Source organism: Oryx dammah, unplaced genomic scaffold (genome assembly GCF_014754425.2).
Source record: "Oryx dammah isolate SB20612 unplaced genomic scaffold, SCBI_Odam_1.1 HiC_scaffold_8, whole genome shotgun sequence".
Classification (NCBI taxonomy): Eukaryota; Metazoa; Chordata; class Mammalia; order Artiodactyla; family Bovidae; genus Oryx; species Oryx dammah.
Window position 1 is genome coordinate 7,357,537 of NW_024070192.1, and position 27,642 is coordinate 7,385,178.

General features: G+C 58.4%; 2 protein-coding genes and 1 long non-coding RNA gene across 8 annotated transcripts; 1 reads left to right on the top strand and 2 right to left on the bottom strand.

Annotated features, from left to right (window-relative positions):
* UNC13D (unc-13 homolog D) lies at positions 1 to 14,935 on the bottom strand. Of its 5 annotated transcripts, XM_040244530.1 has the most exons (33): positions 14,829 to 14,933; positions 14,354 to 14,498; positions 13,574 to 13,609; positions 13,231 to 13,338; positions 13,084 to 13,143; positions 12,929 to 12,995; positions 12,531 to 12,711; positions 11,961 to 12,005; positions 11,787 to 11,855; positions 11,537 to 11,606; positions 11,274 to 11,378; positions 11,083 to 11,175; positions 10,904 to 11,007; positions 9,439 to 9,556; positions 9,206 to 9,330; positions 8,997 to 9,087; positions 8,859 to 8,915; positions 8,676 to 8,773; positions 8,523 to 8,574; positions 8,314 to 8,444; positions 8,124 to 8,244; positions 7,616 to 7,759; positions 6,802 to 6,900; positions 6,493 to 6,699; positions 6,227 to 6,295; positions 4,593 to 4,672; positions 3,224 to 3,329; positions 3,072 to 3,143; positions 2,640 to 2,723; positions 2,419 to 2,539; positions 2,102 to 2,225; positions 1,435 to 1,631; positions 1 to 723 (listed from the first exon to the last, which is right to left on the bottom strand). In XM_040244530.1, exons 2-33 carry the CDS (start codon positions 14,468 to 14,470, stop codon positions 599 to 601), a joined length of 3,276 nt encoding a protein of 1,091 aa, XP_040100464.1. In that variant the 5' UTR covers positions 14,471 to 14,498; positions 14,829 to 14,933; the 3' UTR covers positions 1 to 598. The 5 variants fall into 5 exon arrangements, 3 of the variants coding, with proteins under 3 accessions (XP_040100464.1, XP_040100465.1, XP_040100467.1); XR_005721723.1 differs by lacking the exon at positions 3,224 to 3,329 and having other exon boundaries at positions 14,829 to 14,935; XM_040244531.1 differs by lacking the exons at positions 14,354 to 14,498; positions 14,829 to 14,933 and adding an exon at positions 13,751 to 14,286.
* On the top strand, positions 13,889 to 15,798 carry LOC120866793. The gene is made up of 2 exons (XR_005721742.1): positions 13,889 to 13,975; positions 14,972 to 15,798. It is a non-coding gene; the product is annotated as an uncharacterized LOC120866793 (long non-coding RNA).
* WBP2 (WW domain binding protein 2) lies at positions 15,665 to 23,194 on the bottom strand. Of its 2 annotated transcripts, XM_040244625.1 has the most exons (8): positions 22,969 to 23,096; positions 20,668 to 20,776; positions 19,355 to 19,490; positions 18,614 to 18,706; positions 17,672 to 17,806; positions 17,365 to 17,487; positions 16,848 to 16,924; positions 15,665 to 16,728 (listed from the first exon to the last, which is right to left on the bottom strand). In XM_040244625.1, the coding sequence occupies exons 1-8, from the start codon at positions 23,025 to 23,027 to the stop codon at positions 16,675 to 16,677; spliced, it is 786 nt and encodes a 261-aa protein (XP_040100559.1). In that variant the 5' UTR covers positions 23,028 to 23,096; the 3' UTR covers positions 15,665 to 16,674. The 2 variants fall into 2 exon arrangements, with proteins under 2 accessions (XP_040100559.1, XP_040100560.1); XM_040244626.1 differs by lacking the exon at positions 17,672 to 17,806 and having other exon boundaries at positions 22,969 to 23,194.
* Positions 23,195 to 27,642: the final 4,448 nt, after the last annotated feature.

Here is a 27,642-nt window from a genome sequence, read left to right on the forward strand (position 1 = left end):
GCAGATTGTTAGTTTTATTTTTGCTAATCAGTTTCTAGATAGTAGGCACTGTCCTCAGCAGAGTGGTCCTCAGCAGACATGCCAAACCATCCCCATGGCCTGCCAGTTCTCACCCTTCTGACCCAGAAGGTCCCTGGCTCCCGGCTTCTCAGCCTGGGTGCTGGCAGGCCCCTCAGGAGGGGACCCAGGTTCCCTCCATCACAGGTGCTGAAGAACAGGCCCCAGGAGCCTGGCCCCCACCCCAGCGGCTAGAACAGGACACGGGGGCTGAGACCCTGCTCTGCCAGAGTAACTTCTCCCCAAGAGCGGGGCAGGGGTGAGGGAAGCAGACCGCTGTCCCCCCACCCCTGGGACGGGGCTTGCACGGAATGCTGAGGAGGCGGGAGGGAGTATAAATACTGTGATCCGGGCTCCCATCACTGTGGGCGCCCGGCTCTGGCAGCAGGAGCCCCCACACGCTGGGGCTCCGCAGACCCGAAGGGCCCTTTGGGGTGTTAGGCCAGGCGGGAGGGCTGCCCTGTGGGAGGGCTGCCCTGTGGCGGGAGAACTCAGACTGCCCCCCCGCCCCCGCCCAGGGACTGAGCCACTACCACTACCGCTACCACCCCGGCCGAGGGCTGTGCTGGTGGGAGGCCTGCTTGGCTCGCTGCCGCCTCAGCCGCACAAACGCCTGGGCCTCGCGGTCACCCTTCCGGCTCTCCAGCAGCTGCAGGATCGGATCCCCTGCGAAGAGAGGTGTTTGGGGGTCAGACTTGGGAGATGCAGCGCCTGCCTGGCTAGTGGCCAGGGCTGTGGTCCCGCCCCGTCCTCCCGAGCCTAGGGATTGGCCCACCCAGCCACGCTCACAGGACAGCCTGGCAGCGGCGCCTGCCTGAACTCTCAGCCCAGCTGCAGCGCAAGAGACTGATGTGCCTCAGGTGATGACCGTGACCTTTTCATACGAAAACCTGGGGCCAGTTAACCATTGTGTGCCTCGGTTTGCTCATCAGGAGAACAGCAACAGCTGCCTCGCTGGGTGGTCGTAAGGGAGTGGTATGAGGGTTAATGTAGCCAGGGCTTAGAACGGGCTCATCACAAGTGCTCAGACAAAATTCTTTCTCCTCTCATCAAGGTCTGGGGCTGCTCTGTAGAAACATGCCCCCTGGGCAGAGAGATGGCTCCTCTCCCCAAGCAAAACCCGGTGACCTTATCCCACCAGGGAGAGGCATGCACACCCAGCCTAGTTTAGACTACGGGTCCTTGATCAGACCTAAGATCTCAGCAACACAAGCACCACTCTGGCTCCACAGGCTTCCGCCTCCAGGGAGGTGTTGCTGATCCCCACGTCGCCGCCTCTCGGGGGGCTCCAGAGCCTGGCAGCACCTGCCCTGCATCCCCGTGCTGGGCCAGGGCCCGCACTCGCAGCCTCTGCCCTGCCCAAGGGCTCAGGCCTACCATTGGGTGCAGGGTAGGTGAGGGGCAGGCGGGTCTGAGGCACTTCGCCAGGTTCCTCCATCCCTGTCAGGCCGGGCACGGAGCGCAGCGGCAGGAAGGCCTCCCCCTCCAGGTCATCAGTCCCCAGCCTGTCGTGGTCCAGCACCGTGAGCAGGAGGCACGCCCCGTCCTTCTGGCACGGCTCAGCAGGCACCAGGCTGGGTGGGGAGACAGAGTCAGCTCAGCTGCCTGCCCAGCGCAGTGCCATGGCCACCCACCCCCGCACACGGGCCGGCCCAAACTGGTGGGGATTAGGATCACGTCAGCTCTCAGCTTGGGGCACATGCTGTCATGCTCGCTCTGACTGTGGGCTGATGCTTTCAACCAGGGGCCCCTGTGTACCCAGGCACCCCCTGTCTTGTGGAACAGAGGACCTCAGAGACACGACCCTTCCCTGAAAGCAAGCCTCTCAGTCCAACATGTGGGAGGCGTCTCCCCAACAGTGCCCCTTAACTCCACCTACAGGGGTGCAGGCTTGAGGCATGTGCCAGCAAACACTTGTCCCCACTGCCCCCTCCCTGGGGACTCACACCGGGTCATCTGAGGGGAGCCCCTGGGTCCCAACTGGGAGGAGCAGGCCTGAGGTGGTCTAGGGTTGGGGAATGCAGCCAGTGTAGGCACCACTCACAATTCAAAGGTCTCATCAAACAGTGGGTGAAGTTCCTTCTTGTGCTTTTGGGTCTCCCGGGGGGCCAGCTCAGGGAACTCATGCCTGGGTTCCAAGGTCAGCTGGACAAAGGGGTCGCTGGAGCCTGACAAGTGGCCCGGGAGGAGACGTTGCCAAGGATGATACCCAAGCCCTGAGTGCCGTCCGCACCCCAGCAACGGTGCCCTGCCCGCTAGCACTGCCCCCTCGTGGTGGTCCAGGGGAAACGCACCTAGCGCCAGGAACTCTGGGGGACCCGAGCGCAGACACGGAGAGCGGCCGGGGCAGCCTCCACTCACCATTGGAGTCCAGGGGCAGCAAGTTGGAGGCGCTGAGCAGCTCCACACGCAGCTTCTGCTCGGAGGGGCGGTAGGAGGCCTTGACGGTGACGGCCCCGAGCTCCTCGGAGGTGGTTGCTGCCTGGGGGCGGGGCGCAGGGGCGGGGTCAGCGGGGGCCGAGCGGGCGGGGCGGGGCGGGGCTCCAGGTGCGCGGTGACCGCGGCGGAGCGCGGGGCCTCACCTGCTGCTCGAGGCGGCTGCAGAAGTACTTGCTGACGAGCTCCCGACTGGAGGCCGCCTGCAGCTCCAGGTCCCTCTGCAGAGCCTGAGGAGGGGACACACCCTGAACCGTCACCCCCAACCGCAGCCCAGGGCTGCCCTGGCGCCCTGGGACCACAAGCCAGGGTTGGCCCTGCGACAGCCAGAGGCACCGACGCGGCAGGCTCCGCAGGTGTGTCTCAGCCGCCCTGCCCCAACCGGCTTTAGAAGAACCTCACGCTGGGTTTAAGGTTCTGCTGTTGCTGTCTTACATTTTTCAATTTTTTTTTTTTCTTAAGAAAGGGCCCATATTTCATTTTGTGCTGAGCCCTGTAAATTATGCAGCAGGCCGTGGACACAGGCGAGCACAGGAAGGCAGGCTCCCCAGTGCCGCCAGCTCACCCAAAGGCCCTACCTGAAAGGTGGCGGTGTGCAGGGCCTCCGGCGGCAGGCCACAGCCCTCTGCGTAGAAGCAGATCTCCAGGTTCTAGAGGGGGCGAGAGGTGAGAGATGAGCCCCTCCAGGCACTCGTCCCAGCAGGGTCATCATTGTTGTCACTGGTGTTACCTGTAGTGCAAACTTCAGCCTGCTACAGGCCAGGGGGCAGCTCCGCTGGGAGGCAGCCACCTCCGCCAGCACCGAGAGCGTGTGTGTCCAGAGCAGACTCAGGAGGCTGGGGGGACGTGCAGAGGGACGCAGGACAGGAGGACAGAGAAGGGAGCCGAGATGCTCTTGAGAAAGGGGAGGCCTCGGGGCCCCCCGGGCTTGTGCCCAGGTCTGCCCCGCCCCCACCCTCCACCTGGTGGGACTTTACTGGTGGGACTGGGACCTGGGGCACAGGCAGGGTAGGGAGGGACGGCTGGTCTCCTGAGGGAAGAGGGGGTAAGGGGGCAGTCAGGCCCAGTCCTATCTCCAAGCCAGTGAAGAATCCTCGTGGGATTATCAAACCCCAATAAACAAGGGGGGGAGGGGTGGTCCCCCAATGACAGAATCTTGAGTGAAGATGCGAGTAACCAATATGAATAAGATCTTATGGATCAGCAGGTACTACTTGCAGGGAGAAAAAAAATAGCAAACCAAGCCACAGTCCATCCTAATAATGACCTGAAGTAACTGACTTGTCAAAGTAGAGTCAGGCAGAGAAACACACACAAAAAGTGTGTGCTTAAGAATGGGGGAGGTCTAGGGGCTTCCCTGGTGGTCCAGTGATTAAGACTCTCTGCTCCCAATGCAGGGGGTCTGGGTTTAGTCCCAGGGAACTAAGAGCCCACACACAGCAACTAAAGAGCCCTCAGATGGGCTCCCAAAGCTGTGCTGCCCCAGCGGGAGAGAAGCAGGCCTCCGGGGGCCAGCGGCCCCATGTGGGGGACCAGTTGGCATCATTGTCACCGTCGTCACGGCGGCTCAGTCACCGACCACTTCCTTTGTTGCAAGCTCTGCTCTCAACACCTCACGTGACTCATTTAGTCCTCTACAGAGGCCAGAACTATGATCAACTGCACAGAAAACTTGGTGATCTGCTCAAGGCCATCTACCAAGCAGCAGTGAAGCTGGAGTCTGAATCCGGGTCATCCAGAGCCCACACCCTTGACCTCTACCCCCTGCTGCCTGTGTGCAGGGCCCTGCTCCGAGAGACCATAATGGGAAGCTCTCCTGGAACATGGGAGAGGAACACCAGCTTCCAGGAATATTAGGAAGGCCAGAGCTGCAGCCCCCAGAAGATGCAGCCCAGGGCCAAGGGAGGGCGACCGGCAGGTTTCAGCTCAGCCGGAGGTGAAGTGGACGGGCTTGTGCAGTCCTGAGCACTCTGACCCGGGCAGCGAGCATTTTAAGAAACCGGCTGCATTCTCCCCCGAGGATGGATGCTGAGGCCGGGAAGGAGGGGCAGGAGAGGAGGAAGTGGTGGGACACGGCGGGGCAGGCGGCTGCTACTGACCTGCTGAAGTTCTCCTGCACCAAGTTGGTGTTCATGTAGCAGAGCTTCACCTCCAGGAACTTCATCAGAGGCAGAATGGCCTGGGGAGGGTAGCTGTATGTCTGGCTCTGGCCCAGTTGGGTCCCACCTCCGTCCCCTTGCCCTGGCCCGGAAAGAAAACAGGGCCAGGAGCTTTCCTGCCCATCAGTGGAATGTCTGCAGAGCTGACCCTGGCCCCAGTGGGCTCCAGCCACGCTGGCCTCCTCTATAGCCCTTGAACCTGCCAAGGGCCTGGTCCTGCTTTTGTCCATGCTATTCCCTCCCACAGAAATCCTCATGGCTCCTTCTCTTGCTTCCTTGAGGTCTTGACTCAGCTGTTACCCTCTGAGTAAGGCCTTCTCTGGCCACTATCTAAAACTACAGTCCTCAGGGACTTCCCTGGTGGTCCAGTGGTTAAGACTCCATACTTCTACTGCAGGGGGTTTGGTTTCCATATTGGTCAGGGAACTAAGATCCCACAAGTCACATGGTGCAGCAAAAAAAAAAAAAAAAAAGCAATCCTTTGATCCTTTCCATTCCTTTGTTTTTTCTCTAGAGAGTTTATCATTATCTAATACATATGAGCTTCCCAGGTGGTGCTAGTGGTAAAGAACCTGCCTGCCAATGCAGGTTAGACGTAACAGATGAGGGTTCGATCCCTGGGTCAGGAAGATCCCCTGGATGCGGGCACTGCAACCCACTCCAGTATTCTTGCCTGGAGAATCCCATGGACAGAGGAGCCTGGTAGGCTACAGTCCATGGGGTCGCATGGAGTCAGACATGACTGAAGCGACTTAGCAGGCATGCATGCATAGACATATATACATTTATACACACACGCATGTATAGTTCCAATAATGGCTAGAGTGACAGTTTATACTTAGCTCTTTTTTAACCTCGCTTACTAGAATGCAAACTCTAGGAAGGCAGGGATTCTTATCATGGTGTCCACTGATGTATATCCCCAGTGTCTAAATCAATACCTGGGACAAAGTGGGTGCTTAAATAGTTGATGAATTAATAAGTAACATTCTCCCAAACCCTGATAGTTCAGTTGGTAAAGAATCCGCCTGCAATGTGGAGACCTACAAAGGAGACCTTGGTTCTGTTCCTGGGTCGGGAAGATCCCCTGGAGAAGCAAAAGGCTACCCACTCTAGTATTCTGGCCTGGAGAATTCCATGGACTGTATAATCCATGGGGTCACTAAGAGTCAGACAAGACTCAGCGACTTTCACTATGCTCCCAAACAGTCACAGGTGTACATTACTATCCCTGATTGCAGATGTGGAACCTCAGGTCAGCTGCCCTGAGTAACCAGGACAGTCATGTGACTAGGCAGTTGAGAAGGATGCAGGGGTATCTGGCTGCAAAGTCTAAGCCCTCCCCTACTGCACCCCCCACACTGTCAGTGCTAGGAGAGCCTGTGGGATGACCCAGCCCCACCCTCTTAGCATCCAAGGAGGAAACTGAAGCCAGGAGGGAACATTCCTTGCCCAGGTCTGGGGAGCTTAACTCTGACACCTCACAGCCTTCAGCCCCCTGCCCACCCTAAGCCCCTTGGCAATCCCTGACCCATGCTGCTGGCAAAGGTCAGTGAGCAGGGCGGGCCACTCACGTCTTCAGGCAGGACGGACTCCCTGATGCCCACGAGCTTCTGGATGTGCTTGGCAATGCCCGCCTCCAGCTAGAGACACAAAATGGAAAGAGGGAGGCCAAGGGCATGAGTCGGGGCGGGGGCAGGTGGCGGTCAGGAGAGGTTGCTTGGGGCCTGCGTTTAGGTTCAGGAAGAGGAGAAGGAGGGGCACTGACCCCAGTCCTGCTGGGAGAGGACTTCAGGCTGCTGTTGGGTGGGGCGGGGTCACTGTGGGTCTAGCAAACTACCTGCTTGGCCAAGGTGCGGACGCCGGTTCGGATCTCATGGCCCAGCCCAGCCAGGGCGCCCTGCAGCTGGGCATGCAGCGTGTTCTGCAGCTGCTCTTGCTCCAGCACAGCCCCCACCCGCTGCTCCAGCGCCTCCCATGCCAGCTGGGTGGGCAGCTTGCCGATCACCAGCCGCAGCTGCTCCATGTCATTCACCACCACGCACAGCTGCAGGAGGGCAGGGGCACAAGGAGACAGGCTTTACTGAATAGTATCAGCACTGGCTGGCCCCGCCCCCAGCCCAGGCCAGCCCCCAGCTCCGGCCCTTACCATGTTAGCCGCCTGGCCTTGGTCCTTCTGGCCTGCAGAGAGCTCCTGGGCACGGGCCTTTATAAGGCTGCAGTACACCAGGGCCAGCCGACAGGTGTCCTGGGGTGAGGAGGGGATGATCAGTTTGGTGGGGGAGGGTGCCAGGAGTGGCAGGTAGCAGAGGCACAGGAACCTCAGTGTCCTGGGGAATTTAAGGTGGAGTGTTCTGGATGCGGCTAGGGTGAGAACTGGGACTTCCCAGGTAGCTCAATGGTAAAGCAGCCACCTGCCAATGCAGGAGACATATGTTTGATCCCTGGGGTGGGACGATTCCCTTGGAGAAAAGTGAAGTGAAAGTCACTCAGTCATGTCCAATTCTTTGCAACCCTGCGGACTATACAGTCCATGGAATTTTCCAGGCCAGAATACTGGAGTGAGGGGCCTATCCCTTCTCCAAGGGATCTTTCCAACCCAGGGATTCAACCCAGGTCTCCCTCATTGGGGGCAGATTCTTTACCAGCTGAGCTATCAGGCAAGCCCTTCCCCTGGAGAAGAAAATGGCAATCCATTCTAGCATTACTTTTTTTTCCTCCTAGTACTTCAATCCCACTCCAGCATTCTTGCCTGGGAAATCCCAGGGACGGAGGAGCCTGGTAGGCTAAAGTCCATGGGGTCACAAAGAGTTGGACACGACTTAGCAACTAAAATAAAGAAAGCAGTGGCTAAGACTCTGTTCTCCCAATGCAGGGGCTCAGGTCCAATCCCTGCTCAGGGAACCAGATGAGAACTTGGGTGAGAACTTGGGAGAAACGGTGGGGTGGGAATGAGGCTGCACCTCCACAAACTTGACAGTGATCATGAAGGCCTCCTCCGGGTCAGGCCAGTCCAGCTGCCGGGCCGTGTGGCTGATCTGGGCGAAGCAGGTAGACAGATCCACAGCGGAGGTGCTATGCTTGGTCAGTTCCCCCAGGGGCACCAGCTAGGAGATGGGGGAGTGTGTAGAAAGGAGAGTTCAAGGCTTGCCAAATCCATGCCCCTTCCTCCCTGCTTGCATCTGCAAGTATCCAGAGTTCATACAGCCAGCAAGCTCAGAGCTGGGCAGGGGGCTGCAAGGCGCACAAGCAGGGCTCCGCTCAGAGCCCGCAAGCTGCCAGGATGAGCCTTTATGGGAAGCCATGGTTTACCCCGGAGTATTACAGGAGACAGCGTTTCACACCTGAACAGGCCTCAAAAGCAGCGCTCAAAGCTGGTTAGCCGCTTCCGCACCTGCTGCAAGGTCCCGGCAGAGCTGAAAGCCACACCCCCAAATCTGGGACTCCGCCCCTAGCAGGCCCCACCCCTACCTGGTCCATCTGTACCGCGCGCTGCACGCGCGCCAGGGCTACACTGTAGGTTTTCTGCAGCCAGGACGGGATGGCCGGCTGGAACCAGCGGTGGAAGCCTTCCAGGGCCAGGACGCCATCCCTGGGGAGAGCGGGGGTCAGCCTGGGGAGCTGCGAGCCCTCCTCGCCCGGCAGCCAGTCGACTACCCACCTCTCCGAGGGGTGCGGGCCCAGCTGGTAGAGCTCCTTGAGGCTGACGTAGAGCTGGAACAGGCTCTCGCCTACCTCCGGGGTCACCGAGCCGCCCACCACCGCGATGTAGTCTTGCACCCGCTTAGCCACCTGCGGAGGGAAGGCGTGGTGGGCGGAGCTCCAGAGACAGGCGCGGGAGGCGCGGCCGCGGGACACGGGGAGCCTCACCAGCCACTGCAGCTCCAGGAAAGCCATGGAGAAGAGGTCGATCTTGAGCACGCTGGAGGAAAGGCAGCAGGCGTGACCTGGCGGCACACAGCCGGGTCCCTCTGGACCCCGTGCGAGCCCGCATGCACCGCCCCCGCCCCCCCACCCGCTCACTTCTGGAAGATCTTGTTCCATGTGCGCTGGCACTGGTGCAGGTCCCCAATGATGTCCTGTACCAGGCTCAGTAACGCCTTGCCCATCTCCAGCAGCCCCTGGCAGGAACAGAAATGAGCCAGGCAGGGCTTCAAGCGGTGGGCATCCGGTCCCACCACCTACCACCTGGCATGAGCCCCTCACCTGGACCATGGGCTGATGGTGCTGCTGCTTCAGGTGGAACCATCCCACGGTGCCAGCCTGGGGGCAGAGAGGCCATGAGCAGGGAGGGGTGCCAGACCCAGGCACACGCCCTCCCCACCCCCAGGACAGGCCCCGTACCCGCAGTGCCTCAGTCACCAGGCTGGGCAGGGGAGTGCTGTCCGGGCACAGTTCCCCAAAGGCCTTCATCTTGCACATCTGTGCCAGGACCCTGTGGGGATGGAGAGCCATGTCCAAGATGCCGCTGCCCTATGGCCCCCCTCATTCCTCCTGGAGACTGCCACCCCGCCCAGAGGTGCCCCCAAACGGGGGCGGGAGTCACCACCGACCTGAGAAGGGACTGCAGCCGGGCTGGGGAGTCAGGCACCGAGAGGGGGAAGACAGACCGGAACCTCCGGATGAGGGAGAGGCCATAGGCCAGCAGGGAGCTGAACGAGGTGGCCAGCTCCTCCAGCTGCAAGGCCCGGAAGGTTCCGTGAGGCAGGGGCTGCTTTAGGGGGCCGAAGCCATTCCCTGAGCCTTGCCCGCCCAACACCTCCCCCCGCAGCTCCCCCCAGCCCACCTGCTCAGCCTTGAGCCGGCCCTGGATCCACTGGTACTCGATGCTGGTGATGGGGAACAGGAGGCAGCTGCTAGGGAACTCCAAGCTCTGGTAGAGACGGCTGTAGGCCAGCCACTGCCTGCGGCGGACAGGAAGCCCTCAGCCAGCTGGGGACCTCCTTTCCCATGGCTTGCCTGGCCTGGGGGAGGGGGTCAGGGGTGGACAGTGCCCAAACCTCTCCAGCTCTGCTCCACCCCAAAACCTCCCAGGGTTTCTCATCAGCCTATAGAGGCTGAAAACCAGTGACTGAAAGTAACCCATGGGATTGCTTTTGTTCCCATAGTGAAAATGCTCAGTCATGTCCGACTCTTTGCGACCCCACGGACTATACGGTCCATGGAATTCTCCAGGCCAGAATACTGGAGTGGACAGCCATTCCCTTTGCCGGGGGATCTTCCCAACCCAGGGATCGAACCTGGGTCTCCCGAATTGCTGGCAAATTCTCTACAGTCTTAGCCACCAGGGAAGCCTTGTTCCCATAAGGGCTTTTCAAAACATGTAAATGAATTGCCCCGTCTCTTAAATTAGAATATTTGTGATTTTAAAATTCAGGACTTCTTGCTTTCAAAAAATCAGATTTGGAGACTTGAGCCTTCAAGTCCAAGTCCAAGTCAGCCAGAACATCCCTTTAGAGAGCTGAGGGGAGACTTCACAGAGGGGGCCGAGCGGAAACAAGCGGGAGGCTGAAGGAGGCTGGGGCAGCACAGCTGCGCTGGACAGGCCTCCGCCATCCGGGCACACGGTGCCACCAGCAGTCTTGCTGGGGCAGACTCAACTGCCCAGAAGGACTCGGGTGATGTCAGGGACTGAAGTGTCCAGAAGGCAGCCACGATGGACGATGGACAGGGGAAGCTAGGCTTCCCTGCCCTGACCCCCTGCCGCCCAGGAAGGCAACAGCCCTGCAGCTTCAGCACGGATCTTTCATGGGAAGCCGGAGATGTGAATCTGCACGGGAAATCTCCAGATTTTAAAAGCTGGCGACTGGACTTCCCTAGTGGTCCAATGGTTAAGAACCCACCTGCCGATGCAGGGGACACAGGTTTGATCCCTGGTCTGGGAAGATGCCCCATGCAACTAAGCCCATGTTGCTACAGCTACTGAAGCCTGCACGCCCTGGAGCCCTGCTCCGCAACAAGAGGCGCCACTGCAGTGAGAAGCTCACACTTGACAACTAAAAAGTAGCTGCTCTGCTCGCCGCAACTAGAGACAAGCCCGCAGACAGCGACAAGGACCCAGCGTAGCGAAAAACAAAGAAAGTTGAGTCAGTTGGCAACTGACTCAAAACTTAAAATACACAGTATGGGCCCCAAACAAATCTCTGGAGGGTTAGACTTGGGGCTGCCAGCCTGAAGGAGGGCAAGCAGGGAGGGAGCGGGTGGCGCAGTGCAGACAGCCTTTGGGTGCTCTGGCTGGGCTGGGCACTCACGCCAGGGACCGGTGGAAGTCCGACAGGTCCTTCTGTGTGGCATGAAGGAAGAGAATGGTGGCCGCCTGGGAGCTCAATGACCCGTCCCAGGAGGTGCTGCCAGCCTGAGGAGGCAGGTGGAGGGGTGTCAGGACCTGGCAGGCAGGCCCTGGCCCCGCCTGGCCCTAGCAGGGCAGTACCTGGTGCTGGGTGACCTCATGGGACACCAGCTGCTGCAGGAGGTGGAGGTGGACTGTGTAGCTGGGCTGGGAACGGCTGGCCTTGGTGGCTCTCTGTGGGCGGGCGGGGGCGGCAGCGGCCCAGCATGGCTGTAAGCAGAGGACCCCACGCCCGGGCCAGCCCCTCCTCCCTGCCCAGCCGGGCCGCCTACCCGCTTGTGGATAAACTGGAACTGGAGGTGACACTGGCCGCGGTCCGGGTAGGTGTCCGTGCAGGGCTCCAGGGGGTACCAGTGATCCTCCCGGCAGCGCAGGTCCTGGCGGGCCGGGCAGGCAAGAGGTGCCCACGCCCTTGAGCCGCTGGAGCTGCTCACGCTTGGGGGCCAGGAAGGTGATGGGAGGCAGACCCCAGGCTCCACCCAGTGCAGACCTGGAACCCCTCCCTTGGACCCCTCGTCACCCCCACTCCACTCACCTGTAGTCTGAGAACCACGTTCCCCAGGAAGTCGTCCTGGCCTTTTTCCTTCCGGGCCTCCTTAAATATCCTGTCCCAGGGAGAGGGGCCGAGAGCCTGGCCAGGTCAGGCTGGGATCTGCTCCCTCCCTCTGGCCACCTGGGCGCAGCCAGAGCCTGCAGCCCAGCCACTGGGGTACACGTTGCAGGGGGGGGAGTGCGGGCAGAAGGAGCCCCGATTCCTTCCCCAGGGAGGACCCCACGGCACTCACCTTCGCAGCCCATGCAGGTCTGTGAGCTCCCCGAGCTTCTGTCTGACCGACTCCACGGCGTCCATGTCCCTGGTGTGGGCAGAGGCTTCAGCGGGAAGTGGACAGGGTGTCCTGGGAGCCCCCAGCCCCTTCTCTTCCCCACCCCAGTGGGCGGGGTTGGGGCCCGCCCCTCACCACATGTCCAGATGAAAGCTGGCGTTGCTTATGTCCTCAAACTCTCTGTAGTGAGAAAAGAGCATGGCTGAGGGGCTTGGATAGCTAGGCCTCCTGACCAGGCCACTGGACCCCAGGCCCAAGCCTGCCATCCTCAAAGTCAGTTCAGTTCAGTTCAGTCGCTCAGTCATGTCCAACTCTTTGAGACCCCATGGGCTACAGCACGCCAGGCCTCCCTGTCCATCACCAACTCCCAGAGTTTACCCATGTCCTCAAAGCTACCCATCCTCAAGTCTTAGCCCTTGCCTGCAAACTCCTCCTTCTCAAATGCATCGCCCCCTTCTGCATCCCCATTAACCCACCCGTGCCTGACCCCCCCTCCCCCAGCACATGGCATTTATGCCACTGCCCTGCCCTATCTGGCCTCCGGTCTGTCTTCCCTGCCTTGGGAGCAGCCTCCACCTCTGGTCAAGCCACGCTCTCTCCCCCAAGCCAGGAAGTCCCGCTGATCTCACTGATGGGGGGCACCACCCCACAGCCGAGTAGCTCCTGGCGACCAGAGCGGGTGGGAGTTGGGGCAGGGCCACGTACAGGATGAATGTCTCGTCCCACACGGGGTTGAGGGTCTGGGTGATGACCTGGGTGCGGTGCGTCTGCTCTTCGGGGATAGTGTGCCTCACCACGGCCTTCTGCCGGCGCCGGAGCCCTGGGCTGCCCCCGGACACCGTCATCCCCTGCTCGATGCCCAGCAGGCAGTAGGGGTCACTGAACCCTGGGGAGGAGCGGGTGGAGGAGGCAGTCAGGGTGTTGGCTAGGCTCCCAGGGAGAGTCCTTATCACCCTCTCCCCATCCCAGACTCCAAGGGCCAGGGGCCAGCAGCCCCCAGCTGAGCCCCAGGGGACGTTTGGGGGATGGGAACTCTGGGACAGGCTGTGACGGGGAGAGGAAGGAGCCAGGAAGAAGGCCCCGGGTCCCCATCGCCTACTAACCGCTGACATCCTTGCCCAGGATACCCTTGGCTTGTTTCACCGTTGCTTTCAGGCAAAAGACTGGTTTCTGGAGTGACAGGAGGTGGGGGCTGAGTCCCCGAGGGAGCTGGCCCTCCCAGCCCCCCTGATGGCCCAGGGTGGCCCTGGCGGGTTACCTCCAGCTGCTGGACACGCTTTAGCATCTGCTGATGCTCCTCGGGCTCCATGCAGAAGGCCTGGTGGGGCAGGAGTGTGGGAAGCTGGGGGCACGGGGTGGGGATGGCCAGGCTGCAGGGAGGTGGGCAGGAGGGGGCTGGGCTCACCTCCTGCAGGTACCGCAGCAGCTCGGAGGACTCCCCCACATGGTTGGGCTCCGGCTGCCCCAGCCGGTACAGGACGGTGTAGAGAGCTTCCTCGTAGAGCAGGGCCCGCTGAGACATGGCAGGGTCACCGCGAGATGCCCCGTCCACCCACCACCACAAAGTCTGAGCGCCACCAGCCACCCTGGCACCCAGGGCACATGCCCGAAGCGGGACCAGGTGTCTGAACGCACAAGGAAGGGAGAGGGTTGAGACCCAGCCTTGGCAGGGGGCAGGGGGCTGTTTGGGAGGATGCTGGCCCGCTTCCTAGCGCCCCTCTGTACCCCGGAAACACCCTGATTCTTACCTCCTCAGGCGACAAGTGGTGGGATGAAGACTCAATCTGGGGAGCGAGGCAAAAAGACAGGGTGTCCCAGAGGCCAGGACCGGGGTTTGGATGCCCGTACGACTCCCTCCAGCGCAGGCCCAGCCCGAGGGCTCGGGGGCCCCAGCATCTGGCATCCAGCCCAATGGTGCTGCGCACCTGTTCCTGCGGCAGGCCTCCTGGGGGTCCGGCCCCTGAGCCACCTTGCTTGTCCCCTGGCCTGCCATGGCTCGGGTCCATCAGTTCTCAGCTGCCCTCCGGCAGCGTGAGCTCAGCACGGCCCTTGGCCCCAACCTTCCTTCCTTCCTTCCCCAGAGGAAACAGGGCCGCTTATCAGCGGCTCCGCTCCGCACCCCAGCGGCGGAAGTGAGGCCCAGCAGCGAGGTAGGAGACTGGGGGTCATGCCCAGCGGGCCTGGGGGTTGCTCAGCGGGTCCCCCAAAGCCCAGGCCACAGCAGCGATGCTCGTTGCCTAATGGAGCCCATGGAAGTGGAGGAGCTCAGGACAGCCAGCAGGGGTAGGGGCAGGTGCCGTGGGCGGGGGCCCACCAGAGGGAGGGGTCTCAGAGAGGCTCAGACCCTGGGCCTGAGGCTCTGGGGAGCCCAGAGAACACCTGTTCCGCTGACCCGGATCCCAAAGGCTCCGCCCGGGGCTGGGGTAGGGCCAGGGAGGGGAGTAGAGCAGCAAGAGGTGGGGCCCGGCACCCAGAGCCAGCAGAGCCCCACCCAGGCCTGCTGGGCTGCCCACTGAGGTCCCTCCTACCTCCTGAGCCCGTGGGGGCCGGGGATCCTGCAGATCTCTGACCCCACGGCGCCTTATCTTGATGGCCTGGCGCAAGAGGGGAGGGCGCCTCTGGGGCCGGGAGAAGAGCGTAGCCATGGTGTCCAGCCCAGCCCTTCCTCTCTGCCTGGGGGAAGATAGTGAAGCCGCAGGGTTATGCAAAGAGCCCAGGGCTGCCACCCGGTTCCAGGGGAGGGGGAAGGAAGGGCAGGCCCTGGGGGAGGGTCAGGTCAGGGTTTCATCACCTCAGGATGGGGGCCCCTGGCTCCCTGGCCCCTGCACCTTCCTCCCTGGGGCTGGCTGGGATACTGGGAGGAACCTGGGCGGACTGCAGGCAGAGGCAGGCTGCCCGGCCGCAGCCTCCCACACAAGGGCCCCAGGGATTGTCCAGCACTATCCAGCAAGGGGCTTGAGGGCAGGGGGACAGCAGCCCCCCGGGTGACTGAGGGAGGCCCACCTGGCTGGTCCTCACCCGCAGCTTCCCCGGAATGGGCCGGAGACCTGGAGTTGGGGTGGGGAGTGGGCAGGACACAGGGTGGGGACCCAGAGAGGCGTCTCCCCCTGGGGCCAGCCAACTGCTCAACCTGCTCTGCTCCACAGGTGACATTCCACCGAGCTGACGGGGCCAGGCTGTGCCAGGCAGGGACGGCCCCACGGCCCCTGCCCCCACAGGGAGGGCGTCCTCTTCAGATGCCCTTGCAGAGGGTTTTGCCAAGCCCAGGGGCTGCTGGGCAGGGCTGGCCAGAAGGTAAAGGCTGGGGAGGTGACTTGGTCCAGAAGGCACAGGAAAATTGATGCTTCAGGCTAGGCTAGGCTTCAGCACATCCAGGACCTCCCTCCAGATCAGGGTCCTGGGGGTGCAGGCCTGGATGTGGGCTGTGGCCGATTTCCACCCTTCCCGGCCTCAGGAGGCTCTTCAGACCCACCCGGCACCTCAGGGCAGGGCAGTGACCACACCAGCCGGGGGCGTGGAACCAACACCCATCTAGCCCGGCTCCTGTGTCCAAGGCCTCTCACCTGGGGCAGCTGCTGGGCCCCGAGGCACTCCGTGGGTGGACACTGTTGCTGAGCAACCCCCGTGAGACAGACACAGGACATCCTGGGTCCAAATGGGCCGAGCGAACAAGGGACTCTCACATGGGCGGGAACACCATCTAACAGCCTTCCCCCACCCGCCCTGGCCCGGCTGTAGGCCAGACAGCTCTCCTTCCCAAGAGCACCTCCCTCACCACACAGAGCCAGACAGGGGTCTAGTCACTTCATTTTTACTAGTTCACATTTTCAGCAGACAAGTCAAGGTGCAAACAGGATTTATTTCACATTAATATATTAACTGAATTTTTTTGGTCAAATAAATAGGGAATCCTCTAAATAACCATCTCCTCTCTTCACAGCCAGTCCAGGAGCAAGTGAGAGCAAAATTTTAGTGCATTTAGGGGACACACTGCCAACCAGGTATGAAGCTTAAAGGGAAGAAGGCAGGCTGAGGGGCTGGCAAGAGCTCATGGTCAACGTCCAGGCCAGGCCCCAGGGGTCTGGTTCCCAGCCCACCCGGCGGCCCCCAAGTGGACATGAAGTGGACATGCATTCTCCAGTTCCAGTCCGAGAGGCCCCCTATAGAGGGAAAGGAGAGGTGAACGGAAACAAACTCCAGAAAAACCAGCGAGGCAGCAGAGGGGCTCTGCCCTCAGCCATGGCTGCCCTCAGACCACCCACCCCCGGCGGCTGATGGGAAACCCTAAATGTTGAAAGCGGAGGCGACAGAGAGACCCAGGACGAGGCAGGGATGGGAAGGTGAGTGTGAAGGGGTGCGGCCGGCTGGGGATGGAATGCAGGTGGGCAGGCGGCGGGCAGGCGGCCCTCCTTAGCCAGGCACAGACGAGGGCAGACGGAATGTGAGTGGGGCCTGGCAGGGCGCCGGGGCGTGGACGTGGGCAGGGCTTGTGAGGCTGGGGGCAAAGCAGCTACAAAATCAGAGAGCTGGACTGCGGTGGAGGAGGTGGCCAGAGAGTCCCTCCATGGGCAGAAGCTACGAGAGCAGAACAGGGATGGGGGCAGGGGGACGCCCCCCATCCCCCCATGGGACAGCGCAGGAAGCCAGAGGGCTCCGGGCTTATGTGGGAAACTGGGAGGCACCGCCCCGAGTCAAGGGGCCCCCCTTCCCTCGAGGCGAGTTCCTGATAACTGTTTTATATCAGAGCTGGAGGAAGGACAAGCCCTTCCCATCACACCCTACAACCCCGACTCAGCCCCAAGGGGAGGGGAGGAGAGCGAGGGGAGGCAAGAGGAGGGGGTGGCAGGGTCTACTGGGTCTTCTTATCTTCGGGGGGGTAGTAGGGAGGTGGTGGAGGCTGGTTCTGAGGAAGAAAGGAAAGATCATGTTAGGACCGTTCGAACAAGGGGAGGTCTCTCCCGCCTCTGAATACCAGCAGCTGGGATTGTGGGTCCCCCTCCAGCGTGTGCCCGCCCCACTCACCGTGGGCATGTAGACGTTGTGTGGGTTGCCCGGGTTGTAATAGGCGCTGGCAGCTGCTTCCGCGGCCTTGGCTTCAGCTGTGAGAACACACACACTCGGGACGAGCCCGAGAGACAGGCCTCCCCGCCGCCTCCGGCCGCCCCTGCAACCCTGGCTCCCCAGTGCTCGGGTGGCTGGTGCCAAGGACCCAATTCCATGAATCAAGCAGTGGTTAACCTTCCCTGAGTGCTTCCGGCACTATTGAGACACCCCCTGTACTTCCCATCCAATCTTCACCAAGACACCCCCAGGTGGTTCTGTTGGCACATTTTGCAGATGAGAAGACTGAGGTACAGAGGGAAACCTTTCCCAGGGAGCACGGCCAGCTAAAGACAAGAGAGTGGGCTGGCATCTCCTGATCTCTCTTCACCACTGGCCACCACACAGCTGGTCCCCTGGGACTGTCCCTAGGCCAATGGTAGTGCGTTATCTGGGGCTTCCGCATACCCGTGGGGAGCAGCCCAGGGGCTGAGCTCACCTGCAGAAGTGGAGGGGACATCGGGGCCGCTGACCGGAGGCTCCATGGGCCCAGGGTAGGGCGGCGGTGGGGGCTGCATGTACCCCATGGCCCCGTCCATCATGGGGGGTCCCGGATAGAACTCTGCTCGGCGAGAGGGACGGGACCCGGTGAGCGGTGCCACCCTGGCCCCTTGTCTGGTGCCCCCCCAGGCCCCTCCGGCTGCTCCATCCGTCCTGAAGCAGGTCCAAGAACAAGTCTCCCCTCTGCAACCCCCTGGCTTGGGTGGGGGCGGGGGTGCGGGGTGGGCAGCAAAGGACACACTCACCAGGTGGGGGCGGTGGGTAGGGGTAGCCAGGAGGGCAGGGGTACATTCCATTGGCGACTGGCGGGGGGAAGACATAGGCCCCGCTGGGCATGTAAGAGTAACCATAGGCTCCGCTGGGGGCTTCGCCTCGGGAGGCTACAGCACAAGGGGAGAGAGAAGAGAGTGTCTCCGGCCTCGGGCGCAGGGAGCTGCAGGGCCCCCGGGTGTGCACAGCAGCCGCGCCTCAGCCCTCCCTGCTCGAGGCCGCCTCGGGCAGGGACGGGGAGAGGGGTCTGGGTGGGGACGAAAGTCAGAGCTGGGGCAGAGGAGATGGGCGAAGGGCATTGGGTGGTGGGAGGGATGGGAGGAAGGAGGCTCAGGGAGGGGCAAGAACAGAGCTGGGGGAGCCTGGGGCCAAGGTGAGGAGGTCTGCGGAACACAGCCCTTGGGACTTCACAGGTTGCCTCATAGGAGCATAAAGGCTGGGTTTGTTTCCGTGAGGCCAAATGTCGTCGAGGCCGAACGGCTCTGGCAAATTGTCCTATACCTGCTCCAGGCAAAGGAACCTCAGCTTTTGGGGTACAGGGCGGTGATGTTAATTACAGGTTTCCTTCCCACCGCCCTGGTGGCTGAGACAGGAAAGCATCTGCCTGCAACGCTGGGTCGGGAAGATCCCCTGGAGAAGGCAATGGTGACCCACTCCAGTACTCTTGTCTGGAAAATTCCACAGAGAGAGGAGCCTGGCGGTCTACAGTCCAAGGAGTCGCAAAGAGTCAGAAAGGACTGAGTGGCTAACACTTTCCCTTTCTCTTTCCCAACTCTCAGCCCTGGGCACAGCCCAGGGCCCAGGAATTCACCTCCTGACTGCTTAAAGAGCACAACTAAAAGGAAACAAACCCAAATGAACAAAATAGCACACGCATTCCACGTGTCCTCGGCCCCGGATTCCGAGAGCCTCGGTACCTTGAGATGCCACCTGTAACATCCGCTGTCCAAATTCGATGGCGCCCCCGGACATAAAGGTCAGCTTGTAGGATGCAGAGCCTTCCCAGCCACCTGAGAAGAGAACAGCACATCAACAGCTCAGGAGAAGAGCGTTCCGTCTGAAGAGATGGCTGTACGTCCTCTCCAGGCCCCATCCAATGGCCTGCCACACACATCACAGGCCAGCACTGCGACCCGGCCGGCCCCCTGCCCACTTCCTTTGCAGTCCTGTAAGCACAGCTGCGCTGGGACCTCCCACCCCCAATAAAGCAGCAACAGCCGATTCAAGTTCAGAGCAGATCTCACTCCCGGGGGAGGGCGTGGTGGTGCTGAGAACAAACCCTTGCACCTCCTGCCTGGCTTCTGTCCAAAGGGGAACCGTGAGCTCAGCAGCAAGGCTCCGGGCTGAGTGTGGGGGAAAGTGAGAATGGTGCCGGGGTCTCTGGGGTCTGCCAAACTCGAGGGAAAAGGCCCCTGCCTCCCACGCACCTGAACAGTGCCCTCCCACACCTAATGTCTGACACACGCCCCAGGTCGAAGTGAGCGTTTTCACTGGGTCTGCAGTCGTTGAGCCGCCTTCGCTCTCTCTCTGATCTGAGCTGTCATCCTGAATGCCAGCATTTCCCAGCTCTTGGCAACTTCACCCCCCGATGAATGGCTGGCAGCCCAAGGGCTGGTCTTGGAAGCTACTCCGGAGCCCAGAGCCCCGCCGTCACCCACCTCCTGCTTCGGCCTTCACCGTCCCTTTGATGTAGTTTGCCCCAAACACAGGCTGCTTGATCTCACAGTCCTTCATCAGATAGAAGGGCATCATGAAGGACTGCATGGCATCCTTCGCCTTGGACAGAAAAATGACCTGCAAGGAGAGACAAGGGCCATCACTGCTCTGACCACAGCCAGCCTGGCCACCGCTTCCTCTGTGTGAGGCCGCCGCTCCCAGGGCTGGGGTGGGTGGCCGCAGCCAGCACCCAGCAGCCCCAAGGGCACTCTCTGCAACAGCCACCCCTGGAGGGTGCCTTCTGGAGTAAAAGGCCACACGTGCAGCTGGGCTGGGGAGGCCAGATGTGTGAATTCACAAGAAAAACGTGTGACTTAGGCCACACGTGTGAACAGGACGGCCTGCTCTGTCACTCATGGGCGGTGAGGAGGCGGCGGACGTGGAGCCTCAGTGAAGAGGCTGCAAGGCAAGGGCAGAGGGGCGGGGAAGGGTTCCCGTAGCAGGGGTCCAGCCTGAGCTCCACAGAACTGAAAGGGGGCAATGGCAGCAGGTGGCGGACCCCGGGAGAAGGGGCGGCACTAACCAGCCCGTGGACTCTACCCAATCAGCAAGGCTCTCACCCCCCGGGCAGAGAACCTGCTGTTTTATACCCACGACTTTAATCTGTGACTGGAGATGCCAAGTTGAACCCCCAGAGACAGGGTTTTGAGACACCCCTCCCCATCCCCACCCGGGTCTCCTCTAAGGCCTGTGTGCCTCTCCCCGCTCCACCTCTAAGTCAGCTCTCGGGTGGCCCCAGGCAGCCATCTTCTTCCAAGAACATCCATTTGTGTTTCTCTGCAAGTCTCTGAGTCTGCCCAAGGTACTCTTAGGTGAGACCCATTCTGCAGGCTGGCATTTCTTGCTCTGCCGGGTTTGGCCGGGCTCTTTGCCCAGCCCAGAGACTGCGGCTGTGCTATTGAATCCTGTGGACCACACTTATTACTCTGGACGTGCACAAGGGCCTCACGGGCTACTTCTACAAAACTCAAAGTAACCACGGCTTCTCCCCCAAGGCCCAGGTCATTCCAGCAGCTGCACTGAACTCCAGACTGCTTGCAGCAGCAGCTCGGGAATTTGCATGGATACACTGTCCAGCCGTCAGTTTTGCTGCACAAAGAGCCTGGTGGTTCGAGAACCAGGGAGACGTGACAGAAACATGCTGACATTCATCAGGGCTCAGAGGCCACTAGACTCACAAGGCTGAGGCTGACCTAAGGCTCTCACCTCAGCCTCCTGGAGCCACGAAAACCAGCTGCCTCACTGTACAACTTACCCGGTACGGGGTAAGGTAGACGGTGCCTTTCTTGGTCCCTTTGAAGGCCTCTGGCACATTCCTCATATCACTGAATGTAAGCTCTACATGGTCATAGGACATCAGGATGCTGTGAGAAAAGAGGACAGGCCCTGATGAGACCGCTGGAGTCACAATCTGTCACCCCCAAGGACTGAAACCTCCTGGGTAGCAGCTGCTTATGAGTAGCTGCCAGCGTGTGGTCATTTCAACACTGCTGTGAGGAGCATAACACAGCCGTGGAAAAAATGAGCAAGCTGGGTTCCCCGAAACCCACCCACACAGCCCCGAAGTGGCCAGTGTAGGGACTTCCCTGGCGGTCCAGTGCTTAGGACTCCCCATTCTCACTGCGGAAGACCCAGGTTCAACCTCTGGTCGGGGAACTAAAATCCCACAAGCCGCAGGGCACAGCCAGGAAAAAAAAAAGTGACCAGTGCAGTAGAAGAGCCGCAGGGCTTTGCAGACACCATAATCCCTCCAATCGGGTTAGATCATCTGGGTTAACTCTTCTGTTCTTCCAGGTCCTTACAGCAGGTGCTCTGTTTTTGCTGGTTTGCCTTTTTAAGCCTGATGCATAACTTTTTAAGACATGACTCTCCACCTTACCAAAGGGCTCACTTCAGGGTTCCTCTAAACCTGGGGTGCTTAAGCTGAGTCGTCAGGGCTATCAGTCCATGAGTCCTTGAGATGATCACACACGTGCTTTTTCCTGTGACAGTCCATAGCTCTCATCGCTCCCACAGGGATTCTTGAAGAGTGAGGTTCACTGTTTTACACATCAAGCTTTATATGCTGAGTGGAGAGTTCAGTTCCTGTTTACACAACTTTTTCAGAAATGGGGCTCAAGCATTTGCTAAAAACAAGGCACACCATTATGCAGCAGCACTGAGTCCTAAATCAGGTAGGAGGCCCAGGAGAACAGACCACATTCTTTTTTGTTTTTAAGATAACATTCTTGTCCCAGAAAAGCCCCACTGAGAGAGAAAGAACAGTCCCAGGACATGGTACCAAATGGCATCAGCAGGGTTTGTCCACCCTGGGACTGGCTCGCACACAGAGAGGCTACACACCCAGGGCATGTGAGGTTTCTCTGATTACAAGACAACGCAGCCCAAGTTCACGTGGTTCTATTTGTCTTTTTTTGCCCTCCCAGATATCACAACTTCCTTAACTGGGGAGGGGTAAGTGGAAAGAGGACCAGTACCAGAAAAGACAGGGAAAGCTCAGAGAAAAGAGGTCACGATCAGGAACAGGCTGGGCCTGGTAGACCCTGTGCCGGTACCATGGAGAGAGTCAGTATTCTGGGCTCCCTGAGTGCTTTCCTGACTCAACAAGCATGCCGGGTTACAGCCCTGGGCTGAGTGCTGGCCTTAACCAGTGTCTAGGCTCTGATCCCACCAAGTCTCTTCTGGGGACTCAGATTCCTTCTTTGCTCCTTCAAGAGGTGCTTTTGGGTCACTCAACCAGGGCTGGCTGGTCTGATTCTCAACGCCCAAGGAGCAAGAGGAGAGAAGCCATTCAAGGAGCGGAAGGTAGGAGGAGAGACATTGAGTGGGGGGTGGGCAGGACAGGTGGGAGACTGCTCTGGGGAGTGACCCGAGCCAATAGGAATTCAAGGGAAAGAGGCAAAAACTGACCTTTATAGGAAATATGTCAGGCATCTGAAGATCGTTAACTATGTAATTCACCTCTGGGCCTCAGTTTCTCACCTGGAAACTGAGCAGTTCTGAAATATACTGGAAGGCTACACACTGGTAGTTAAGGCTACTGACTTTGGAATGAGGACTCCTTTGCTGTTCCTTACAGCTTTGTGAGCTCAAGCAAGTTTCTTAACTTCCCTGTGCCTCAGTTTCCCTACATGTAAAGTGTGTAGTGTAATAGCAGCTGCCGCACAGGATTCACATACTGAAAAAAGGCAGAACAGATGTCGCCCCTCCCCGACACACAGTAAACGCCTAAATAAATGGCAATTATTTTTGTCTAAAGCTTTCCGCGTTTCCTAACGTCTCCTACTCTGGGCAAGGGATTCGAGGACGACCCGCGGGCTCCAGTCGTCTCTGCAAGGCCCCCGCCCCATCCGGCCGCCCCGGCCCCATCCCACAGCGGATCGCAGCATCCCGGCCCCTCCCTCAACACCCACTCAGCTTCCCGCAGCCCCGCCCCAAGCCGTTACCCCCCAACCCATCAGTTTCCCCTCTCCACGGGTTCACGCCCCGCCGCCCACCGCCCACACACTCGATGCCGCCCCTCCGGGCCTCTAGGGTTATTCCGCACTGCCTTCACCTCTCGGTGTTGTTGACGATCACTCCGCCGCCCTCCGAGTGGTTCTTGTTGAGCGCCATAGTCCCTCGGAACAGGGTCCCGAGCCTGGCGACGCAGTGCGCTTGCGCCCTTCTTCTGCCCGCCCCTGGTGGCGTCGTTCAGATAAGCGCCAGCCAGTCACAGCTCCCGTGCGGAGGCTGGCCCTACCGCCTGATCCCGGGCATCACGTGCTAATAGTTTACGGCCTCGCCCCCTCCCCCCTCCCCGGGTAGCGCCTGCATCACAAACAAGCTGAAGACTATAACTCCCAGAAGGCAACGCTCCCTCAACCCCGACCTCTCCCTACACGCTAGCGGAAGGATGCATTCTGGAACTTGTAGTCTCCGAGACCGCAGGTCCCGATTGACTCCACGAGTCGCAGAACTAATCCCCACCTACCTCCACTGCGTCCTCCCAGGGAGCCGAATGAATAGTTCGGTTAGCCACAGAGGAATTAATCGTAAAGGCGCTGGAGGCAAAAGCTCATACCCACAGGATGGAGGTTGTAACTTACCCCAGCTGTAGGAGCGCTGATCACTAACTGGGGCAGCTTCATTCCGTCTACAAACGTTTGGGGAGAACTTATATGACTGCTCCCCCACCAACCCCAACACACACACACACACACACACACACACACACACTTGAGTAATCACTGAGCCAGACAGATAAGTGCAAGACCAGTTTCTGTTTGGCAAAGAAGAGTCAGGAAAAACTGTGATCGCTCCCATGAAATCAAACCCAGACCCTCCGAAGTGGGCGGTGGGAATCTCGGTACGGGGAGGAGGACCCGAGCCCAGCGCCTGCATCTCATCGCCTCGTCCACCGCAGCTGGCCTCGCGGTGGCGCTGTTCCCTCTAGAACATTACGGCTTTGCCGCCCGGGACTCCCAGCATTTTCCAGGCTCGAAGATTTAAACCAGATTGGGAGGAAATGAATGCAACCGGGCACAGCGAGAGACCGAGTGCTTAGGGCTGACTCACTGTGACTCTGCCACTGTGCGGTCCCCGCTCGGCCGCTGTAGTTTCGTAAACTTCCCGCACCTCCGAGGCGGGTCTTTCCGGGGATTGTGGGAGTGGGAGTTGGGGCGGGACAAGGGGCGTGGTGGTGTCTCACTGCCCCCGGGGCGGTGCTGGTGCATCTTTGATTTTAAGGGATCAGAGTTTGATTTGAAGCACACTGCTAATTTCCTGACACGTGGTGGCCAACTTTGTGATCCACCTGCTTGACTTTCGTTTTGAGTGACATTTCTTAGGTTAAGGGTAAAAAACTAGAAAATATTATGAAGCAGGTAACAGTTTCTATAAGGTCTTGAGCAAAACCAGGATGGACGTTGCAGGACAAGTGCGATGAAGTAGTACATCAGGGGACATGATGAAATCTGCCCTTGAAGGTTAGGTTAAATTCCATACATATGGGATTTCCCCGGGGGTCCAGTGGTTAAGACTCCCTGCTTCCACTGCAGGGGGCAAAGTTTCCATCCTTGGTCAGGGAGTTAGTGAAAGTCTCCTAGTCGTGTCTGACTCTGCAACTCCATGGACTGTATAACCTGCCAGGCTTCTCTATCTGTGGAATTTTCCAGGCAAGAATACTGAGATCTTCTGGACCTAGGGATCAAACCCAGGTCCTCCTGCATTGCAGGCAGTTCTTTACTGTTTGAGCCACCAGGTGGTAAAGGCAGGGCACAGCCTATATCCCTGGCACAGCCAAAATAGAAATAAAAATCCATACATGCAATCTATGCAGTCGTTGAAAAGAATGAAGTCAAATTCTGTGTGCTGAAATGGAAAGATTGCTAAGGTTTGTCTGAACAAATGGTGTATAACTATACTTACATTTGTCTAAAAATAAGGTATTAATATTAAGTCTCTTGAAAGATCCACCAGGCATCGTTTTTGGCTTTACTGCTTTGAAGCTCAGCTCTGGGATTTGGGGTGGGCAAGTTACTTTTTGTGCATTGTATGCTCTTTTATAGGACTTCCCTGGTGGCTCAGATGGTCAAGCGTCTGCCTACAATGCAGGAGACATGGGTTCGATCTCTGGGTCGGGAAGATCCTCTGGAGAAGGAAATCCCATGGATGGAGGAGTGTAGTAGGCTACAGTCCATGGGGTCGCAAAGATTCGGACACGACTGAGCGACTTCACGTTCAAGCTCTTTTCTACTGTTTGTTTACTGTGCGCATTTTATTTATTTTTTGGCTATGCAGCATGCAGGAGGATCTCAGTGCCCCCACCAGGGATCTAACCCGTGTCCCCTGCAGTAGAAGCGCAGTGTCTTAACTAGTGAACCACAAGGGAGGTCCCTGCTGTGTGCATTTTAAATGTTAATAATACATTTCAAAAAGAAAGGGAAAAAAAGAGAAAACTCACCCAATAATGGGTGTGCAAGAACAGCTGCTGTAAGTACCATAAGAGGGAAGGTGGGCCAACAGTGCACGACCCCGACTGGTGGCAGAGACAGAGTCTCATTTTGTGGAGCCTGAAGCCTTTCCCGTGTTGGAGGCCCTGTGTAAGAACTAAAACACAGGATTATAAACAGACCATGCTGTGGCCACACTGAGGCCTCATGACAGGAGGGGAAATGTGATGAAGAGGAAGTCTGAGTGGAACAAGATAGCAGGCTTAACCCATTCTGGCTTAAGTGTCCAACTTTTGCAAGTTTCATAAAACACGTGACCATGTGAAGGCATTGTTAGGGCTGCTCCCAGGCGGTGGACAGGGCAGGTCCTTTCCAGGACCACACTAAGGAACTCAAGGGCAGTTCGTTGTTGAACATGTCAGGGGTGGAGGTGGAGATAAATTAGAAGTTTGGGATTAACATATACTACATATATTACTGTATGGCTTCCCAGATGGCTCCGTGGTAAAGAATCCGCCTGCCAAGCAGGAGACACAAGTTCGATCCCTAGGTCAGGAAGATCCCTTGGAGTAGGAAATGGCGGCACACTCTAGTATTCTTGCCTGGGAAATCTGATGAACAGAGTAGCCTCAGGGGCGACAGTCCATGGGGTCGCAGAGTCAGACACCACTTGGAAACAGCAGCAAACAGAAAGGCCCTACTGTATCACAGGGAGCTATACTCAATATGTTGCAATAACCTGTAATGGAAAAGAATCTGAAAAAGAATATATGGGGGTGTGTGTATAACTGAATCAGTTTGCTGTGCACTTGAAACTATCACATTATAAATCAACTATACCTCAAGAATAAAGTAAATAAAAACTGCTTAAGCATTTTGTCATGAATGCTATTTTTCCCCAGAAGGAGACTGTGAGGTGTATTACCTAAGAAGGAAAAAAGAGTCACAGATCAGGATTGAGACAATTTTAATTTTATATTGTGATGTCCTCTGAGGTTTTCTGTAATACGTTGTCTTTTAAAATCTGCTAATCCTTGTGCCCTAAATTGATTTCGTAATCCTCACTTTGAAAACTCCTATTCCAAAAGGAAGGATGAGGGTGGTGTGGGTGGAGGAAGCGGAGGAGAGGACAGGAGTGTGCTGGAGTTGATGTGAGTAATACCCCACCAGGTTCCCCACCCCACCCCGCCAGAGATGGGACCTGCATCCGCCCAACTCCTGGAGCTGAAACTGTCCCGAATTTGCGGTTCCCCGATCAGTTTACTGAAGCATGTGTCCGTGAGATTTAGGTCATTCTCATCCTCTTGGTGAGAAGGAGAGTTTTGTTTCTCTTAGTATTTTTAAAAATTATTTATTTATGTATGGTTGCCTGGGTCTTCGTTTCTGCACTCGGGATTTCTCTAGTTGCCGTGACTGGGGGCTACTCTGTTGTGCACAGGCTTGTTGCGTTGGGCTTGTTTCGGAGCACAGGTTCTAGGTGCACAGGCTAGCTGTGGCACAGGGGCTCACTAGTCGTGGCTCTCGGACTATAGAGTGTAGACTCAGTAGTTGTGGGCTTTAGTGTGGACTCTTCCTGGACTAGGGATTGAACCTGTGTCCCCTGCATTGGCAGGTGGATTCTTATTCCCTGTACCACCAAGCATGGCTGAGAGTTTTTCTTTAGATGTCACTTCTTTGTTTCACTCTTCAAGGGCTAGGAGACTCAAAAGACTGAGGGACTTTTTCCCCTTTCTCAACCAAGAGGGCAGGCAAGCCTTCCTGTTCCTTAATAGTGGTTCCCAGCTCTGGCTGATCACAGAAGTTGTCACATACCCTGAAGGTACAAAGCCCCAGGCTCTTGCCTGGAGCCTACTATCTGTGACTGGGGCTGTAGGGGCTAGAGATTGGAGATGACAGAATGACTGGACCTAGAGAGGGAAGGGGTGTTTTCCAAAGCCCTGAACTGGAACAGAGTTTGGGGAGTTTTCCAGTGGTACCCTTCCAACCTGCTCCCTTATCTGTCCTGCTCCCACATAGCAATCCCAAGAGGTGGGTTGTGGTCAACGGGAGTCCTGAAGTGTGCTTTGGGGGGTTGTATGAAATTGTCCAGCTATCTGAACAGAGAATTCAGTATATAGAATTAACATAGGTATAAAGCTAGGCATGTTGCTTTAAAGGTAGATCGCTAGGTAACAGAAAAGGTGAAAATAAATAATTCTAAGGTGTCCCAGAGGGACCTGAACCTAGGACTGGAGGAGCCAAAGGGCAAAGTTGGAATAATTATAATAAAACATAGGAGCTTGAAAGAAATGCCCCTG

What these genes read in the sequence shown, in the direction of transcription:
- UNC13D (XM_040244530.1), bottom strand. Translation starts at nt 14,470, where the DNA reads ATGGCTACGCTCTTCTCCCGGCCCCAGAGGCGCCCTCCCCTCTTGCGC. An exon ending in TCCAGTTTATCCACAAGCGG is followed by an intron (nt 11,176 to 11,273) that starts GTAGGCGGCCCG and finishes GCCCGCCCACAG; the next exon opens with AGAGCCACCAAGGCCAGCCG. An exon ending in TCCTGGAGCTGCAGTGGCTG is followed by an intron (nt 8,445 to 8,522) that starts GTGAGGCTCCCC and finishes TTCCCTCCGCAG; the next exon opens with GTGGCTAAGCGGGTGCAAGA.
- WBP2 (XM_040244625.1), bottom strand. Translation starts at nt 23,027, where the DNA reads ATGGCGCTCAACAAGAACCACTCGGAGGGCGGCGGAGTGATCGTCAAC. An exon ending in TCTACCTTACCCCGTACCGG is followed by an intron (nt 19,491 to 20,667) that starts GTAAGTTGTACA and finishes CTCTCCTTGCAG; the next exon opens with GTCATTTTTCTGTCCAAGGC. An exon ending in GGTGAAGGCCGAAGCAGGAG is followed by an intron (nt 18,707 to 19,354) that starts GTGGGTGACGGC and finishes TTCTCTTCTCAG; the next exon opens with GTGGCTGGGAAGGCTCTGCA.